At 44.2% G+C, this 21,234-nt stretch overlaps 1 protein-coding gene across 1 annotated transcript in view; it reads left to right on the top strand.

Annotated features, from left to right (window-relative positions):
• Nucleotides 1-279: 279 nt before the first annotated feature.
• LOC145401341 (atrial natriuretic peptide-converting enzyme-like) overlaps nt 280-21,234 on the top strand; it is a 175,734-nt gene continuing 154,779 nt past the window's right edge. Inside the window, exon 1 of the mRNA XM_080273666.1 lies at nt 280-849. Coding sequence (XP_080129792.1) covers nt 280-849 — 570 coding nt within the window. The remainder of the gene's footprint in view (nt 850-21,234) is intronic.

Genomic DNA, 21,234 nt, shown 5'->3' with positions numbered 1-21,234 from the left:
CGTAATTGGAAGGTGTACCGGAAAGAAAATACAGACAGTGGGCAGAAAATACAGGAATACTGTGAAGAAAATACACGTATACTGGAAAGAAAATACACACGTACTGTGAACTGTGAAGAAAATACATATGTACTGGGAAGAAAACCGCATGTAAACTGGGAAACAGTTCAGGTGATTAGGAAGAATACTGGTGAACTTGAAAAAGATACAGGTGTACTGGGGAAGAATAACTACAGGTGTAACTGAAACAAGGTAAGAACCAGGGCACGTCAAGTGGGGATGGATGATCAAGGCTCGACTGGCAAACCGACGGACCGGTACTCAAGCGGGTCATCCTACAACAGCACCCGACACAACAAGACGGACCGACCACCACAGTACGACAAGATCCACTACGACGACCAGGTGAGCCAGGCGGGAGGGTCAGCAAGGTATGAGAGGAAGCAGCTGGTGAACGACACGGTGGATAAAATATACGACCGGGCGCAGTACGAAGCGGATCACATGAGCACTGATAAAGGCATGGAGGAGAAGTTCGCCACGGAACGCTACTCGTCCAGCCGTATGAGTAGGTATGACAGACTCCCCCGTGGAACGCTAAACAAGAGCCTCACCGATTCATCCTACCGAGACCACCTGAAGGACAAGTACGAGAGGCTGGACAAGGGCTCAGAGGGCAAGAAGAGTGGCAGCGGTGACTCCGGGCGTGGCAGCAGTGGTAAGGGCTCCAAGACTGCCTCGGTGAAGAGCTCGAAGCCGTCACCTGGAGAACTGGCTTACCTGCACGGCGTGTGTCGCTGCGCCGCTATGTCAGGCCGCCCCCACGTCCACAAGAGCATCGACGACAAGGTAGGTGTGGAGTCAACTGATAAAAAGGGGTTGATTTCTGGTGAGTTTAGGAGACTTTCGAGCACCTCATCCTTAGTACTATGCTTTGATTGCTACACTTTTAATAGCTTATGTGTTACCTATATCTTACCAATAGCGACACTTTTTTGCACAGATGTAAGAGAATATTAACATGCCAGATACAGAAATAAGTTGACAGGGAAGAGGTGTTGGGGAGTACGGGTCAAGGTGGTAGAAAGTAGTGCATTATCCCCTTCAGTCAGAGGATGTTTTTTCATTTTGTTCTTGCTGCCCACACACGATTTGTCTCGGAAAAATGTCTTAGCACTTTCTAACCCCCTTCATTGTGAGTAGCTCCTCCTGAGGTGAATTAGATCGTCTGATGGCAGCAAGAATAAAGTACAAACATCCGACTGAAGAAGTTAAACAATTTCGGTCCAGTGATTTCTTTTGCATTTTATTTTTGTTATCCTCAAACAGTTCTTTTCTAATCTAAGGAGACTTTTCCAACTGGAGAAGTTAGAGATTGCCTTCATTTACCTCTTTACTACGTCTCCCCGAAGCTGAATAAAATCGTCTGGAGGTAGCAAGAATAGGAACAGAAGTCGTCATAGGATGGAAGAAGTTAATTATAGACATCATTCTCGAGACCGTGGGAGTTTAATCAGTGAAAGGTAATGTTACGTCACTTCAGGTATGACCTCAAATGACAGCTTCAGGTGTAACGAGAAAAGGATGAGAGGAGGGAATGGAGATTGAGCGAAGGGGGAGAGAGAGGAGAGGATGGCGAGAAGTGTGAGACGGAAGGGGAGAAAAATAAGGCTTGGGAATAATGTCTAGAGATTCCACGAGGATCATAAAACCAATCAATCCTTGGTAAATTACAATCTTATCTTTTACACAACCGCAATTGTCGATGTTATAACCACGTCCCTAATTGCTCTGCAGGGTGAGTAGAGACTATGGGAAAACAAACAGTCCAAGAGTCCGAGAGGAAGATGGGAGGTAAATGGAAAGTGATGGCTGGGTGAAGGGAGGGGGGGGGAAAGGTCAGTGGCGAGAGGAAGGGGATGATGGCGGAAGAAGATGGGAGGGGAACGTAGTATGACAAAAGTTAGGGAGGAGGGAAATTGGTGAGAGGGGGAAACGAACACACACACAAACACACACACACACACACACACACACACACACACACACACACACACACACACAGAAAGAGAGAGAGAGAGAGAGGGTAGGTTGATACAAAGGAAAGGGAATACAAAGGAAAACAAACAGCAACAGCTTTATTGAACCTTCCGAGGCCTGTTGCTATAGGGTGAGCTGTGACGTTGGTATCTGTTCTATGAGACCTGGAAAAAGACATTAAAGAGGTATGATTGAGTTGAAGGGGAGGGGGAAAGGGAGGTGGTATAGGGGATTAGGGAGGTGAAATGAGAAGGGGGAAAGGAGAGAGTGGTGTGGGAGGAGGAGGTGGTGGTGGTGTGTGGGAAGTGGGAAGAAATGGTGTGGAATGGGAGAATGAGGGGAGGGGTAATTAGGGAGGACAACGATTTCAGGGAGTTGGCGAACGAGGGAGAGGGTGGGGGGGATCAGGGTGTGAACGGAATGAGGAGAGATGGTGTGGGAGAAGAGGGAGATGACATAGGAGGAGCAGAAGTGAAGTGGGAGAAAGACGAGAGAGAAATAAATGGAAGGAGGCCAGGGGAGAGTGGTGGGAAAGGCCAGAGGGAAAAAAATGCACACGATACAGAGGTGGGGTTGTTTAGCAGAGAAGAGAAGATAGGGGTGCGTATGGAAGGGAGGGTGTGGGGATGAGGAGGCTTTGTGTGTGTGTGTGTGTGTGTGTGTGTGTGTGTGTGTGTGTGTGTAGAAGGGGGAGAGTTGTGTGAGAGTGGAGAAAAGTGTAATGGAAAGAGGGGGAGGATAGGGGAGAGAGACTGGTTTGTTCTGGAGAGGGTGAGGAGGGAGGGAGATGTGTTTGTGGAGAGTGAGGGGTAGCGGCGACTGTGGTGTGTTGCAGAGGGAGTGAGAGGGGAGAGCGGTGTGTGTGTGTGTGTGTGTGTGTGTGTCAAGGGGGGTGAGATGGCTGAGTGATGTTGACCGTACAAACAATGGAGGCCAGCAGGTAGGTATCACCAGGTGCACCACTTTACGTCTCCCCACCCCTGCTTCCTTTCCTGTCTTCCCTCCCCTTCTGCCCATCCTCTCTCCCCTTTCCCTTCCCCTTCTGTTTATCTTACCCTCTTCTCCTTCCCCTCTTCTTTTCCTCTTCCTCACCACCCCTTCACTGCACTCACTCCTTCCACTCCCCCTCCCCTCTCCCCTCCAATTCACCCACACTGGAGCATCAGTTTACCCTCTTCACTTTCCCTTCTTCCCCTCTCCTTCCAGCTCTCCCTCCTCCCTTCTTCCTCTCACCTTCCAGTTTCCCCTCCCCCTCTTCCCCTTACCTTCCAGTTTCCCCTCCCCCCCTATCCCCTCACCTTCCAGTTTCCCCTCCCCCTCTTCCCCTTACCATCAAGTTTCCTCTACCCTTCTTCCCCTTACCTTCAAGTTTCCCTTCCCCTTCTTCCCTTCACCCTCCAGTTTCCCCTCCCTCTCTTCTTTCTAACCTTCGTCCTTCCCTCACCTCCTTCTTTCTCTGCTCTTTCTCTCCATCTCTCACCTTTCATTCTCACCTCTCTTCCTCCCCCTTCGGAGCATACCCTTCTTTCCATCCCACTCTCCCGTTCACTAAACTCATTCCTCCAAATCCCCACTCCCTTAGTCCTCCCTTCCTCTCTTTTCCCTCTCCCCCCCCCCTCTGTTCCCCTCCTCTCATGTCCTTTCATCTTATTTCCTCTCCCCCTTCCACTCCCCTCTTCTTCCTCCCCACCCACTCCGGAGCGTGTCACTTTCACCACCGTTCTTCGGGCTGGTGAAGGTGATGTCCCCTGTTGGTCACGCTCACACCCTGTCACACTACCACGCTCTCAGTTTCTCCTCCCCGCCATGCTACACTTACCGTCTTCTGAATACCTGTACTGAACGCCACAAGTAGAGCAGCTAAGTCACACCCATAAAAACAAAACAAGGAAAGAAAGCGTTTTGTGCATATAATTCAAAGGAAGAGTGGTGGCTTTTCTAAGATTTCGCGGGGTTCAACTGGGCGTGACACGTAGAACATCGAAGTCATACCTAAAAAAGAAAACGTTCTGTGCGGTACTGTGCATGTCAGTGGACGATTTTTTTTTCTTTTTTTCTTAAATATGTGGAGGTGCACAGAATCTGAAAAGTAGAACACATAAATCATACATAAAACGAGAGAGAGCCTACAACACGCATAATGCTATGTGCATGTACAGTATGTCAGAGGTAGATCAGATGAAATTTTGTAAGATTTACTGGACTTTAACATCTGAATCATACCTAAAAGAACAAAGATATCGTACTCTCTCTCTCTCTCTCTCTCTCTCTCTCTCTCTCTAAATTTACGTACATTTGGTTCTGTGAGATATTTTGAGCGCAGCATGACAAGTAAAATATCCGAGTCACGCCAAGAAGACTTCAAACTCAAGACATATTCAAGACACATTAGAGTGCTTCCCGTAAGACTGATATTCGTGCTGTAAGTTTTATTGGTCTGTCCACGAGTCATACACGATCATGAAGGTGGAGCGACAAGAGGTGAGTGACGCTGGGCTGGCATAAAAGCCCCGCTGCGCCATTGTTTCGCCTCGCCCTGGAATGTCGAGAGAGGCGGACACTTGTTGCTTAAGCCAGCCGCGTTGGAGAGAATTTGAGCAGCGGGCGTTAACGTTCCGGTGTACCTGGCGATGATTTAGTGATGTTGAGGGAAGAATTATTTTGTGTGTGTGTGTGTGTGTGTGTTTAGTTGGTCGGTTAGGTGGGAGAAGCTAATGTTTTGTCAGGATATGTTAACCCTTTGATTCTTATGATCACATGTTTGCTGAATGAAATTTTCTGGCGTTAGTATGAATAAAGTAACCTAGTGGCCAGTAGTACTGAGGAGATTGATATAGAAATCTTGATTATGCAAAGGGAACGAGGATGGGAAAATAATTTCTTACCTTAGGCAGCAGACGGTCTGACAGCCGCATTTCAGCCTGGGGTAACTTATGGGTCCTTTGAGCTCATGCTGTACAGTACCTTGACTTATTATTACATTCTAGTTTCATGCTGTGCACTGGCGTGATTTAGTTACTCTCTGATTCCCTTGTAATTGTCTGTAATTGCATGTGCAAGGGCTGAATTTCTACGTGACAGATAACTCATCGTGCTCCCTTACCTGGTGTTGCATGTGTTGCCTGGCTGGATATTGGGTGTTCTTGTCACCAACAGTATCTTTTTCATAAGCCTAAACAGTGTTGCTTCGTGACTCGTGGACGTCTGTATCAGTATTTATGTTATAATGTAGTTATATGAATGTAATGGGTATAAAAAATCGGGATATAATTATAACCCCCTCACTTAGAGAGATTCTTTAATAGTTGAATTATATAGCTTGAAGGAAGCATTTTTTTTTTTTTAACCCCTCTCCACTGCATAAAAATTAAGACTGATACCCACCGTAGATTTAACTATTGAGGAGGGGGGGGGGGTTCTGCACCTTCGATCTCCCATTCTCCGTATACACCGAAAATAAACTTAAATCATATACGTCATTGTAGTGAGAGGGATAATGGAAATTCCTTAAAATCCTCAGAACCAGAGATTTTTCCTAAGCTGGATTAAATCGTGTGGAGATAGCGGGAATTAATTAGAAAAAATCGCCCTCGTACTGATGAGGCTGGGCAATTAAAACTAATGATTGTAATTAGAGGGGAGAGGGTTGAAAATTAATACGCTAATCCTTTATTATTAAGTAGCGATGTAGAGAGAGAGAGAGAGAGTATACGAGCAAGATTACAAAATTTTATGACAATGAGTAAGAATGCAAAGAGAGACGGGGGTAGGGACGAAAACACACACACACACACACACACACACACACACACACACACACACACACACACACACACACCACGCCGAGATGCCTTCAAAACTGGTAAAAAATAAAGGAGTAAACAAGAATAAACCAGAAACTGATGCCATTTTACTGAAGGGTTAGAACTAATGAGGGAAGAGAGGACAGTAAAAATAGCACGAATGATAAAGAGTGTAATCTCTAAATTATATAGAGACACAGGTATAGCATTCAGTCCTTGTTGTCATTCATTAAGTAATTGGGTTAGGATGATAATGATGACACCCGCAAAAACTGACATATATGCATAATTATTGTGGTGCAGGCTGCCATCTCTCTCTCTCTCTCTCTCTCTCTCTCTCTCTCTCTCTCTCTCTCTCTCTCACACACACACACACACACACACACACACACACACACACACACAAAACCCTACACTCCCACACAAACGCCTGAGCTCCGTCCATTGAGGGAACCAGAAGAACGTAATTAGATATAAGGGAAAGTTTCCGAAGTCTTCCTCACTATTTCTTTCCTCTCTTTTTTTCTGTTTTTCCTGCGATTAGAGCCAGGAACTCCTTAAAGAGATTGAAAAGTTTGCGAGATTCTCCCCCAGGACTTAGTTTCCTCCTTTCTCGAGCGAAACTGTCTGTGGCTTGTACGCGAATTCACGGTTGAGGGTCACGAAATAGCCCAAGATTACAACCTTTGCGTAACCAAGATTTGTTTTATGCTGAATCGTGAACCATCATAGGAAGCACTGGGCTCCATTTTCCTTATATTTTTTTTTTCTAAATACGGAAATTGCGAAAAGTTATACATTCTTTCTTTGTCATACCTACAATGAAATCTTAGTTTCAAGAGGGAGTTGATTTGTTTCCAGATCGATATTATGAATAATCATTAGAGACTGCGACTCTGGCCGAAAGTTGGCGATAGTTGATTGGTTTGAGTGTATGTATTATACTCGAACAAGAAACGCACAAGCCAACACAAAGTGCTGGAGGAGATGTGTTTATATATATATATATATATATACACACACACACACACACACACACACACACACACACACACACACATTTTATGAGAAACAGTCAGACAGCACAGTCGATGGATATATCCAAAAAGCCCGTTGGTTCTGGCACACGTTAGTAGCCCTGCTTTCATGCAAATACCGTACCCCACTTGTTTGTGCTACATTCTCTTTGGCCTATGCCAAGTATTGTTTTATGCATATTCGGATGAAAATAAACTAATTTTGGTTCGTTATTAGTTGTTTGGACCCTTTATGTTATTATTGGACCCCTGCAGCACAATACATTTCTAACCATGTGTAGTTGTGTACGTAAGAATACAGTGTAATCCCTTTCACTCGTAATCGTGAGAGCTTGCGACTTGGGCGTGCAAATGGCGTTAGTTGGCTGGCTTGCGCGTGCAACACTTATTGTGTAAGAGACGCTTGCTGTACCTAAACGAGCAGGTGGTATATCGGAGGTGCTGAAGGGAGGTGCTGTACGTAAGAAAACAATACAACACCTTTATTAGTAACCATGAGACCGTAGGGCTTCAGGCGACAGATGGCGTTGGCTGTCTGGCAAAGGTATGTTTGTTACCATATATCAGACACGCTGACGGTAGATAAACATGTCACGGTAGAGTTAATCATATCAGAGATACTGAAAGTACAGTGAAGGAATCAGCTACTCGGTCTTGCCACTTTTGTTTGAAGATAATTTGACGTTAATAAAACCTACCCAAGCTAATACGTATCTCATATGCTTTTGAAATACAGTAATCAAATTTTAGGAATACACTGAAATCCCATACTGCACAGTTGTGTCAATAGTCCTTTGCAGTGTCTCGGAATCGTGTCTGATCGTACTGAAATATTGCGAAAATCACCAGCTACGGCCAAGTGAGCTTGAGTTTCCTTTCTTACATTAGAATGCCGAGTCGTGTTATTATTGACCGCATCTGAAAGATTAATTTAACCAGTTTAAAGGATGTTCTCGTATCCCTATTATTTTTGTTATAACTGTTCTTCAAGTCTGTTCTCCTATCCCTGTTGTTACTTTTGTTATAACTGCTCTTCGTTACTATTGTTCTCCGTTATGACTGTTGTTTTACGTACGACACAAGGGCGAGAACAGCAGCAGCTGAAAAGTTTTGTCTGGATTTAGACAGTGATTCTCTCTCTCTCTCTCTCTCTCTCTCTCTCTCTCTCTCTCTAATCTGTCAGTCAATCTATCTATCTATCTATCTATCTGTAACCTGCGCCCAGCTGATAATACGATAACCAGGTGAGTCAGAATCGTAACAGGTAATTTCCACTAATTGCTTTGACACCCAGATAACTGGTAGTGGGGAAGGGGGGAGGAGGAGGGGGAAATTATTGAGAGGGGTAGGGAGGGGGACTGTAATAGGAAGGGGGAGTGAAAGGATATGGGGAGGGGTGTCAGTTTCTCTTACATTCGTGTGCTTGATGTTTGAAAAGTAATTGAGGAGTTAAAAGACACTGCCACACCTCAATGACATCTCTGTGTTCACATCTAACTCTACCACACTTCACACGTCACACTTCACACTGTCACACTTCACATTGCCACACTTCACACTCACACCTCACACTGCCACACTTCATACTGCCACGGTTCTCACTGCCAAACACAACCACATATCATACACATTTCACATTGCCTCGCCTAACACTGAAACTATATTCATACTACAGTATAGAGGACTTCTATGCGCGCGCGCGCACACACACACACACACACACACACACACACACACACACACACACACACACACACACACACACACACACACACACACACAGTACTACTACTACTACATCTTACAGAGCCACACTTCACATTTATACATCACATCATCCCACACCCTGCCATGCTTTACAGTGCCACACTACACACTGCCACACCACACACTACTAACCCACACACTGCCACACAAAACACAACCACACCGCGCTGCCACACCAAACATTTCCACACCACACACATTCACACCCCGCACTACCAGACCATGTTACTGCACCACACATTACCACACCACACATTCCCACACCACAGACTGCTAATCTACGCTGAGCAGGTGAAAAACAAAAAAATAAACAGGCATTCGAAAGAGAACAGGGAAACAGCAGGCGAGGAATATGTGAACATAGAAAAACAGGTAAAGAACAAAAAAAAGTAAACAGGTAAAGAGCGGATGAAGAGTTGATAAGAACAGGTGAACAGTAGGTAAGAAGCAGGTAAAGAACAGGTGCACAGAAGGTGAAGAACAGTGAAGAACATAGTGAATAACATGTGAACAGCAATTGATGAAAAGGTGAACAGTAAGGGAAGAAAAAGAACAAGTGGATGACAGGTGAACAGACATCTAGAGAAAAGGTAAGCAGCAGGTGAAGAGCAGGTGAGGAAGAGGTGAACAGCAGAACCACCTGGCTAGCTGTGGTTAGTGATGACTGAGGGGAGGGGAGGTGGGTGGGGGAGAAAATGATGAGGAGACACTGGAGGTAAAAAGAAGGATGTGTGTGTGTGTGTGTGTGTGTGTGTGAGAGAGAGAGAGAGAGAGAGAGGGGGGGGGCTGGGGAAGGGGGGGACAGGTAAAATTACAGGCATGGGAATAATAATAATATTCTGGGTGGTGGTGTGTTTTGCTTTCACATCCGAATCCATCTCTCTCTCTCTCTCTCTCTCTCTCTCTCTCTCTCTCTCTCTCTCTCTCTCTCTCTCTCTCTCTCTCTCTCTCTCTCTCTCTCTCTCTCTCTCTCTCTCACACACACACACACACACACACCACTGACGAAGCCGAGGGATGAGGTGTAACTTGCCACATGACTATAAAGAAAATGCGGTGCAGATTATAGTTATCCTGCGGTGAGAGATTCGAACTGAGTGAGAGAGAGAGAGAGAGAGAAAGAGAGAGAGGGGGGGAGGGAGTGGTGTGAGGTTGGATTTAATAGAGGAGGCGTGATATCATATTCTGCGTGGTGATGATAGCGACGCATTAACACAGGCATAATTACTCGAATATGCCCTCAACGCAAGCCTAAAACAGGACCGGGGACGCTCCATAATTGCAGGCTCACAGGATGAAAGGCAGGAGCGGTGGTGTTTTGAGTTGGCATTAGAGGGGACGTAATACACACACACACACACACACACACACACACACACACACACACACACAGGGGAAGGGAGGGAGAAAGAGAGGCGGGTGTCATTTGGAAGGATATAAGCCATGTAATTTCCCCTACCGTCCCCCCTCCTCTCTTTTCTCCCTATCGCTTCATGTCCCCCCTCCTCCATCCCTACACCTTCTCCCTCCCCTCCCTCTCCATTCCTCTCTCCACTCCCTACCCCTCCTCTCTCCACTCCCTATCCCTACTCCCCTTTCCCTACCCCTCCTCTCTCCACTCCCTACCCATCCTCTCCCCATCTCCCTCTACCTCTGTCCTCCTCCTCCTCCTCCTCCTCCTTCACTTTCCTGTCTCACCTTTCATTTTCACTCGCCTAATGCACGTCTCTCACTTTCTCACAGAACTTCATTCCTCTCTCTCTCTCTCTCTCTCTCTCTCTCTCTCTCTCTCTCTCTCTCTCTCTCTCTCTCTCTCACACACACACACACACACACACACACACACACACACACACACACACACACACACACACACACACACACACACACACACACACACACACACACACACACACACTTTTTCTTACGAGTCCCTTCCTTTCCAGGCCAAGAGGAGGTATCGGAATGAGTTCTGGAAAAGGTAGTGGTGGTGGAAAGGGTGGTAGTGTTGGAAGGAGTAGTGGTGTTGGAAGTGGTGGTAGTACTGGGAGGGACGACGTTGGAAGATGTGTTGGTGGTGGAAGGAGTTATGGTGTTGAAACTGGTGGTGGTGCTGGAAAGGTTGATTAAAGGTGTGGTGGTGGTGAAAGAGGTGGTGGTGGTGATGGTGGAAGGAGTGATGAGGTCTTGGCTAATGCTTCCAAGTATTTCTCGTATTACCTTCACTCTTCACCACACAGCTCCAGGGATATCGTACAGATTGTCCGTATTTTACACTGCCGGTATTACAAGGTGCTCATAGTCCAGAGTTCCCTTATTTCAAACTGCATGTATCCCAAAGTGCTCGTATTTCAAGCTTCACGTGTACTTCAGAGTGCTATTATTCTAAACTCCAGGTACTTCACAGTGTCCATATTCCAAACGCCATATATTCCGGAATGCTCGTAGACCAAACTCTTTTCCAAAATGCTTGTATTCCAAAGAACTTGTTGCCTATCCCAATGTGCTTCCAATCCAAACTGCATTTGTCAAAGAGCGCTCGTATGTCAAACTATATAGATAGATAGACAGATAGGCAGATTGAGATAGATATAGGTAGATAGATTGGGACAGACAGACAGACGGATAAACGGAGAGAGGCAAACAGAGAATTCCTACTAGGAGAGAAATACGTGTGTGGATTTGCATGTTTTCGTCTCTCTCTCTCTCTCTCTCTCTCTCTCTCTCTCTCTCTCTCTCTCTCTCTCTCTCTCTCTCTCAAGGAGGATATTTCAGATTTTACGTTCTTATATTTATCTCTGAGTGTGGGAGTTGGCTTTCAAGCGCTCAGTATCGGTTTCCAATGTAAATGAGTCGTAGTACCACAGATTACAGAGAGAGAGAGAGAGAGAGAGAGATCCTTTATCATAACACCATCTGTTACGAAGGAAGCGAGTCTTATACCGTGGCACAAGCTGTTAGAGAGAGAGAGAGAGAGAGAGAGCGGATTCCACTTACCATCGTCTCACCAACCCGTCGCCTTTACAGAGGGAGAGAGAGAGAGAGAAATTCCAGTTACCATCATCTCACCAACCCTTCGCCTTTACATTCACAAGCCACCCAGTGACCTCCTGCCTAGCCTACCACAACAGATAGTGTCATGCGATTTCCTCAGGTGAATGAAACCGTCTGAGGTCAGCTGCGTTGTAAGAATGAATGAATAAATAAATGCAAAGGTGCTTCTGAAAAGGTAGGACGATTTTTTTTTTTTAATTTTCTGAGGTCTGTCATTATGAGTGAGAATTAACATCTTAACTGCGATTTTCTTGATTGTAGGTATTTCCAGACGATTTTATTTTGCTTAGAGCCACCAGATTGAAGGTGTATGTAGCTCTGAATAACGTCATCATCATTAGAGCTGTCTCCAAAGGTAAATATAATCATCTGGCTAGAACAAGAATCTCATATAAAAGATACCATTGTGCTGAAGGGGTTAGTAGGGAGTTGTCCAGTGAACCAAGATATAATTCTTCAAGTTTCCTCATCTAGTGTTTTTCCGTTTTTCGTCCTTGCATCTTCGTTTCCCTCTTGTGCCGTTTCTGTCTTATACTGATCTGCCATGTTCGCTCTGCACTTCTTTTCCCTCTTCGTCTTCTTTCTGTTTCTCATTCTATGTCCTCTCCGCTCCTTCTTCTTCATCGACATTATTATTATTATTATTATTATTATTATTATTATTATTATTATCATCATCATCATCAGTTTTACTCATCTTCTTGCCCTTCCTTCTTAAATTTTTCTACTTATATAATGTTATTTTCTCTTCTCTTTCCCTTACTCTCATTCCAAAATCGCAGATGGAAAAAAAAACTCCACGTGTGCTCGGCTTTAGCGTGCCTACCAGGATGACTTACTTTTTTTTGTTAGGGCTACTGATAGGCGATTGTTTTCAGGTTTTGGGAGACTTTTCGTTGCAGCAGGTGTTATGGAGTCTGGGATCACTTTATTACTAGCAATAAATAAATAAATAAATAACTTGCATGTGTTCTGCTGTAATCCCATAAATCCGGCAACGTTTCATTTTTTCCATACTTTATTCCTACGATTTTATTCAACTTAGGAGTGACGTCTGGCAGTGTAGGAGTCAGAAAGGGACGCTTCTAAAATCACTGAGATGAAAGGTTTACTCTGAGATGAGTAACATATCATCTGGTAGCAGCATAACACAAAAGAAAGAAAAGAAAAAAGAAATTGCTCTCCCCTGCGTGTTCTGCTTTAAACCCACACAACACTGGAAAAAGGTCAGAGCAGGTGCATAGGCGCGTCACTCCCTACGTCATTTCGTTCACTCTAGTTTGGCGTATTGACATATTGAAGAAGTATCGTGTGCATTATCGCGTTGGGCGGTTTTTAATGACACTTTTTCCGGTAAATGTGTATGCTTTACTTTACGCAGCAGAAAGACATTACCAATTCAATTCATATTCCTCCAGTTTGTTTTCTGTATTTATCTATTTCTAGGATGGTACATGACCTTTTCCTGCTGAAAAATTTCCCCCTCTCAGTTATTATCATCACGTTCCTTAAGCTGTGCCTACGATTATTTGTTTCCGGGGTAATGCAAGAAACTTACTTATACATACTCAGTGGTGGATTTCCTTTCCCATTTCCCAACTGGAGATTAGGTTTCGTTAGGTTAGGTTAGGTTAGGTTAAGTTGTTAGGCACAGTTAAACAGTGAAAGGTTAGGTTTAGTTAAACAGTTAGGACAGTCCCTTCCGCCATTACGCTGACGAATCAAACAAGAGTTGTCACAACGGAACACAGCTAAAAACAACGAAGAAACAGATTTAACAAGAAACTTTTAATTGCCACCCCAGAAATAATCAGAAAAAATATAGCTGACTTTCATGAAGAAGAACTGACTTTGTAAGGTGCTTCTCCTGTTTGAAGTAAAGCGTATGTTTACCCATTTTCTTTATCGCCAGGCAGTTTTAATCAGTTTTGGATAGATCTCCCATGCTGAAGGAACCAGTTATATCATATTTTAGTTTACGAATTTAGCGCGTTGGCTCTTTCATTACGGTAACGCTGTGGGTAGATATTAAATAGGGAGGGGAATTGGAAGCTACCCTTTCAATGTAATTAATTTTTTTCCATTTAATTAGTGCTTCTGCTAAATTATTTCATCAATCTTAGGTTAAACTTGCTGCATTGAGGGTAACAATGGGCAAAATAAAAGTCTTAAAATATTATCCACACAGTCAGTATTAAAAGCCCTCTCTCTCTCTCTCTCTCTCTCTCTCTCTCTCTCTCTCTCTCTCTCTCTCTCTCTCTCTCTCTCTCTCTCTCTCTCTCTCTCTCTCTCTCTCACACACACACACACACACACACACACATTACTGGAATACGCCACATAGACTCTGGGATAGGAAGGGATGTGTCAGAGGAGCAGGAACTGGTGTCCATCCAATTACAATACCAAACTCTCTCTCTCTCTCTCTCTCTCTCTCTCTCTCTCTCTCTCTCTCTCTCTCTCTCTCTCTCTCTCTCTCATGCAAGAAAGTTTGATTCTATGAAATTTGTTAAAACGAACTTTACGTTTTCTTCCATAATACCCACTGACATGTCACTTCCTGAATGAGGCAGTCCAGACTTGTTTTAAATATAGTTCGTTGACAGTATCACAGAAGAGATTACATGTAAAGATTAGCGACACAAAGGAAGATGCTGGGCGTCAAGGATCGCACTGCAAATCTGTGTCTAGAGTTAAGCACACCAAAGAATGCAGAATATATCCTTGTGGGAGGTATGTTGCTAAGTCACTTGAAGCAACCAGAGTATGACTCAGTAAAGCATTTTATATTTTATTCACTGCATCTCCAGACGCTTTTATTCAGCTCAGGTGAGATCTTCCGAACCGCAGTGTTTGGGTTTTAGCCGTCATTAAACCGCTTAACTGTAAGAAATCTCCCTGCAAGTGAATAAAATCATCTGATGGCGACCTGATTATAATAAAAATATGTTAGTGGATTGAAGGGATTTCAGGGAGTAGTTGCAAACCCACCCAGGATCATCTGAATGTGAACTCATTGAACTGTGTTTACCCCTCTCGTGGAACCCACAATCCTTCATTCAGGGGAACAAAGAGGGAGTTCAGGGATGTTTGTATAACCGGGCAGGTCCATTCAATAGTTATATCAGTGCCAATGTATGAAGGCGTCCCACTGCAGCACAGGTTGAAGGGGTGAAGTGGTACATGACTATCTCCCAACAACCAGCAGCATAGAATTTAAATCATCTAAACTTGAGAATGATCAGACCCGGAGCTCCTCTCTTCCCGCACCCCTATCAAAACTTTTTACACAAGTTCACCAAGTCTGTGTAGGCATTCTGTGGCAGTTTAAGAGCTTCACTACGATGAGGCGGCTTTTTATATATTTTCACGCTACATTCCAAAAGGTATCCATTACAATCTTCTTCTATGAACGTCTCCTCAGAGTTATACAGAATATTCCGACAGCTGGAAGAATTAATTGCTAAAAGAAATCATATTAGTGAAAGGGTACAAAGCTTCAGTTTCATGGCAGTTAAGCTAAACTTATATATATCAGTTCTATAAGGAGGCTTACACGTTCCTTGGAGGATATTAGGCCATAGATAACTCGGTATTATTAGAAAAAGCAAAAAAGTTTCATATAGGACGAGAGAGAGAAAGAGAGAGAGAGAATCCATTTGTCATAGCACCACACACACACACACACACACACACACACACACACACACACACACACACACACACACACACACACACACACACACACACACACACACAGTGACAATTATTTTTCCTTTCAGGAGTGAGAGGCAAGAGGGTAGGTTGTGATAGAATGAAAAGTACCTGCAGTGTCTCACGATTCACAGACAAACACAGACCCAAATGCCCTTCATTCACATCCAACTTCCTTCTCCACTTTCCCCTATCCCTCTCATTCTCTCTTTCCTTCTTCTTCCTCCTGATCTTCTCTCCTTTTCCCTCTTCTTCCCCTTCTATCTCCTCTCCCTCTATACCTTTCCCACTTCTTCTCCTTCCAGTCCTTTTCTCCCCCTCCCCCCGAAGTCCTGTAGCGGCGGTAGTAGAGTCTGGAGGCTTCCTCGGGAATCAATATCTCTCTTTCGCATCCCCACCTTCCTTCATAAACCTCTTGGGGAGTCCTGTTTTGGGGAACCAGTTTTCACACACACACACACACACACACACACACACACACACACACACACACACACACACACACCTTACTACCCTATCATCAAACCTGACCTTCACCATCCCTCCTCCTTTCGTCTACGTATCTCCAGACCCCTCCTCCACCACCTCTTCTTCCTGTACATTCTCTGCTCTTCTCGTCCACCTCCTTTCTCCCCTCCACCTCCCCTTTGCCCATACCTCCACACTCCACTGCTTTTCCTGGACCTTCCCTCCCCATACTTTCTCACTCCTCCTCCTTTCCATACCCCTTCCACCGTTTCTCCTCAGCCTCCCGAGTCGTCCCACTCAGACTGCTCTAACCTCCATCCCATAGTTTTCCCTTTCCCTCCTTTGAATATCAGGTTACTTCCTCATATAACCTCACATTCTCTTTCTCCTCAGACAGCGTCGACCGTCACCCCAGTCCTCCCCTAACATCACTTCTCGCCTCATCACCTCCCCCTCAGTTATCAGTTCTCCTCCAGTAACCGCCCATGGGCCTCCTCCCCCTTTTCATAACCCAGCCTACCTACCAGCTCCTCACTCCACCCTTATCATCCACAGTCCACTTTTTTTTTTTTTTTAATAACCAACAGCCGTCCTCCTGACCTGACCCCTTCCCTCACAACTTGCCCCCTCGTCATCTCACAGCATAGTTCCACATTACGTAACCTGCACCCCCACTCCATCTTAAATTCCTCCCCACCTCACCTTATAGCCCCACAGCCTCCTACCTCATCTTTTACCCCTCTCCTCAGTGCTTTCCCTCCCCCTCTCCGTCATAACGCACCACTCCCTTCTCATAATCCACAGACTCCCTTCCCCACCTCATCATCTGACCCTCCCCACCTCCAACGCTCTCGCACCTCACCTTACAACCCCCAGAACTCCCACCTTACTTTCTGACCCCCTCACCCCACCACCTCACCTCATAACACCCCCGCCCTCCTCCCGACCCCTATAATTGCCGGGCGAGAAAGGAGAATTTGTGTTCGCAGCTGTCGGCGGCAGCGGCTGCTCGCAAGACAGACGCCAGGCGTGGATGGAGGGCCATTTTTTCACCTCCTTATTATTCCTTGGCCACCCTGGATGAACTCTGGGATTGCGCGTCGTGTGTATAGTTGATCCCTTGAACTCGACGACATCTTTTACCTAATTCTTGTAGCCGCCAAGTAATTTCCTTCCCCTCAAATTGACTTCCAAGTGCTCCATTACCAACAGAGTAACGGCCTCGCTTCCCATGATACATATGCAGTAGTTCTCTTACATACTCCCGTACATGCTAGTTACTTCTCTCTCTCTCTCTCTCTCTCTCTCTCTCTCTCTCTCTCTCTCTCTCTCTCTCTCTCTCTCTCTCAATGTAATAAGCCTTTTTTCTTTTTTCCCTCCCTCCACCTTCCCTTGTGCCATAGGTCATGTTAGGTCACCAACCCTAGTAATAAAGGAGAAAGTCGCAACATTCACTTTCCTTATTTTTTTTTTATTATTTTTAGGAGGCGTCGTATTACTGTCTTTCATGTGTTGTGCTTATTATTTATTTCGTATTTATTATTTAATTTTTTTTTCCTAGTTTTATTGAAAGTTCTGTGTGATTTCTTTGGTTTCTGTATTTCTGTATTTTCAGTCTCCTATTTTTTGTTCTGCGGCTGTTTCGTGTAGATCTCTCTCTCTCTCTCTCTCTCTCTCTCTCTCTCTCTCTCTCTCTCTCTCTCTCTCTCTCTCTCTCTCTCTCTCACTTTGCTCTCCCCTTATCTTCTAAAATACACAGCTCAGTCCTTCGTCATTTTTCGTCATCATTGGTGTGTCCCTTCTCGTGATCTAACATGGGAGGATTATAATACTTCTCGTGGAAAGTCGGCTTCACAGAGATTGACTGTGCTGAACCGACTCCATGCTTTATTTATTATTATTATTTTTTTTTTTTACCCTGACGGTTGCTCACCAAAAACAGTTTTTAACAGCTCTTTTGCCAGTCAGTCTGTCTGTCTGCCAGTCTGTTGTGAGCCTGTTTGTCTGTATATCTACTGTAAATGCCAGTATCTATATATCTATATATATCTGTATCTATCTATCTATCCATATATATATATATATATATATATATATATATATATATATATATATATATATATATATATATATATATATGTCTGTCTGTTTGCCTGACTTTATCTTTTTGTCTGTCCATCTGTCTGTCTGTGTCTATCTATCTATCTACCTACCTATCTAATTATCTGTGTCAGTATATCTATTTCTCTGTCGGTATGGTCAGTGCATAGAGAAAGGATTGGGGCTCAACCCGAGATCTTAGGGTCTCATCACCTGCCTCATCTCACCTGCACCTTGATTGATTCCCATTACCTTGACTGATTACCATTGCCTTGATGTTTCTCATTACCTTGAATTGATTTCCATTACCTTGATGACTCCCACTGCATTGACTCCCATTACCTTGATTTCGTTTATGGCATCTATTACACTGATTACATTGACGCACCAGATCATTATATTCTCTTTAGGGGAGACATCATTAACCTGGTCACTGGGAGGGATTACTGTAGCTGAACCAAAACCGAACAAAACTTAAAGACGACATCTCACTGAAGGAGTTAAATCGCTACTGTAGGTCACGTCAATCGTTTCACTCCAATGACGTGTTTTATATTGTGTTATTGCCACTACCAAGCGGTGAGGCAGTTTAAGGAGGCCTCTCTCTCTCTCTCTCTCTCTCTCTCTCTCTCTCCCTAAATCAATCAAACTGTGTGTGTATGTGTTTGTTAGTGCGTTTGTTAGTTTCTTTCACGAGAACGGTAATAGATATGAACCTTATTCTTTTTGCATTAGGTCGGGGAAAGTCCAGGGAGTGTCAGAAAAATGACAAACAAAAACTTTGGCGGTCGCGCGCGACGCGGCAGAGCGAAAATGTCGAAAATGGCGACACAAAAAAATGTAAAAATCATTTTTCGACATTTTTGTCAGAATTGGTCATTGTGGGCACAATGACGGTAGGGAAACAAAGATAATGGTATTAACACACATTCTCTGATTGAAAAGCTATTAGCTAGTCTCGCAATTTTTTGCGCACAAGCAATATATATATATATATATATATATATATATATATATATATATATATATATATATATATATATATTATATATATATATATATATATATATATATATATATATATATATATGTGTGTGTGTGTGTGTGTGTGTGTGTGTGTCTGTCTAACTATCCACTTATCGGTATACATCCATCTGTCTGTCTGTCTCCATAGTCGTTATATATCAGTCCATTTGTTGTATATATTTCTCGCTCTATATTCTTATCTTTATCTGTGGGGCTGTCCCCGGGGCCACACAGGCCTGGAATGTTTGCTTAGTCGTCTCGTCTTTGTGAGTCTTGTTTTTCTCATTTTCCATTGTGTTTGTGTTTCCTTATTTTCCTCGAGAATTTCACTTCGACCTTCCTCCTCTCTCGGCCTCGGTGTGTAGGTGGTGGTAAGAGAGAGAGAAAAAAAAAGTGTGAAAAATAGATAGATGGATAGAATGTAGGTAGATAGATAAATGCAGAGAGAGAGAGAGAGAAGAAAAGCTACGAAAATAGAATGCCAAAAAGAAAATGGCCTGGAAGAGGAGGAAAAAAGGAAGCTATGACATTCTATATCTCCCCGTATCAGTTCCATCATTTTTTTTCTCCTTAAGTGGAGCGTCGTTTCGAATCCATTACCGATGAAAGTTGAGTATGATAATCCCATTGAGGCGATTCAGCCATATGGAGAAGGGAAGACTAAGGGAGTGTGTGAGACGGAGTTGGTTGGAGCGAGAAGGAGGGGCAGACCGAGAACAAGGCGGAATATGGGGGGAATAGAGGGTGAGAAAGTGAGTGGAAGTGTGTGTTAGACTCGGGTGGTTGGATGGAGAGCGAGAGGCAAACTAAGATCAAGACTGGACGATGTTGTAGGTGTGTGTATTAATGAAGGGGAGTGATGTGTGTCATGGGATTATATAATTGTTACCGAGTAGAGAAGAAATGCATAGATATCCTTTTTCTCGAGACCAGTGTTCGCTGGATATGGTTGCAAAGTTAATGAATAAATAAATAGATAAATAAATAAATATCAGAGAGAGAGAGAGACTGCATAAATAGACAAATAAGATATTAAATAGATACTCAGGCAGATCTTTCCATTATCCTCCCTGTCTGTCCTCTCTTTCTCTTTCTTTGTCTCTCCACCCTTGATATCCGTTTGTTCCTCGCAGGCAGAAGTCATCCCTGTGATATGCAGAATAAACTAGAGCATTGTGTCTGAACTTTGCAATGCTCGGTTGAAGCACTTGAAACTTTACAATATCCCCATCCCACTCTCCCTCCCTACCCTGTACCTCGTTCCCTCTCCTCCCACCCATGCCCTTCTTCTCTCATCCCCTCTTCCCTGCCCATCTCGTCCCATCTCCTCATCTCACTGCCCTGTCCCTCTCTTCCCATGGCTTCTCTTTTGTCTTTCTTTTGGCTTCCTCTCTTGCTGGCCCTCTTCCCTTCCCCCACTTCTTTCTTTCTGCTTTTTTTCCCCCTCGCCTCATTTTCTTCTGCCTTTGCCTCTTCCCTTCCTGTTTCTTTCTCGTTATCCCCCCGCCCCCCCTCCTCTCTCTCTTTTCCTCCCCCTGTCCTCTTAAATACCCTTTTCCCCTGACCCTTCCTCCTTACATCCATCCTAGTTCTCCCTCCCTCACTCCCTCTCTTTTCGTGTCTCTATCCTTTTTTTCCTGTCGTCAGTTCTCCTGTCCCTGACCCCCTGCCTGTTTTATCCTCTTCCTTTCCTTACTTTCTCGATCCCTTCGTTATCTCTTTCCATCCTCCTTTTCTATCCTTGTCTTTAAGTGATAGAATAGTTTTGTTAGTTGTAACCATCTCTATACCAAACGGCCGAGAAAGAACCATGAAGTCTATTGCTGTTTGCTTTCTTTCGTAGGCTGTTCCTTCGTAATCATCCCATTCCGTCTCTCCTCTCTCCTTTTCCCTGCATTTTCCTCTTCCACCAATCCCTCCCTTCACATCACCCTTGTTCTCACTGCCTTTCGCCCTGACCTCCCTTTTCGTCATTTTCCTCCCTCCTTCACGTTACCTCCCTCCCTTCCCTCGATTCCTCTCCTTCATCTCTCCCCATCCTATGCCTGTCAGGTCGGTTTCAGTCAAAAATTCAGATTATTCGTGAGTCTGGTAATGAGTAGGTGATAGTTTTTAAGCCAGCATGTTTTACTTCTTGAGTTTTGTTTGTAGATGTGTGTGCTTTATACTTTTTCGTGAATGAAGGGAAAGTTTGATCTGATTCATAGTTTTAGGGTGAATTTTGA

Source organism: Coenobita brevimanus, chromosome 55 (genome assembly GCF_032717465.1).
Source record: "Coenobita brevimanus isolate Jiangsu-jjx chromosome 55, ASM3271746v2, whole genome shotgun sequence".
Taxonomy (NCBI): domain Eukaryota; kingdom Metazoa; phylum Arthropoda; class Malacostraca; order Decapoda; family Coenobitidae; genus Coenobita; species Coenobita brevimanus.
This window is presented reverse-complemented; position numbering and strand designations above follow the sequence as displayed.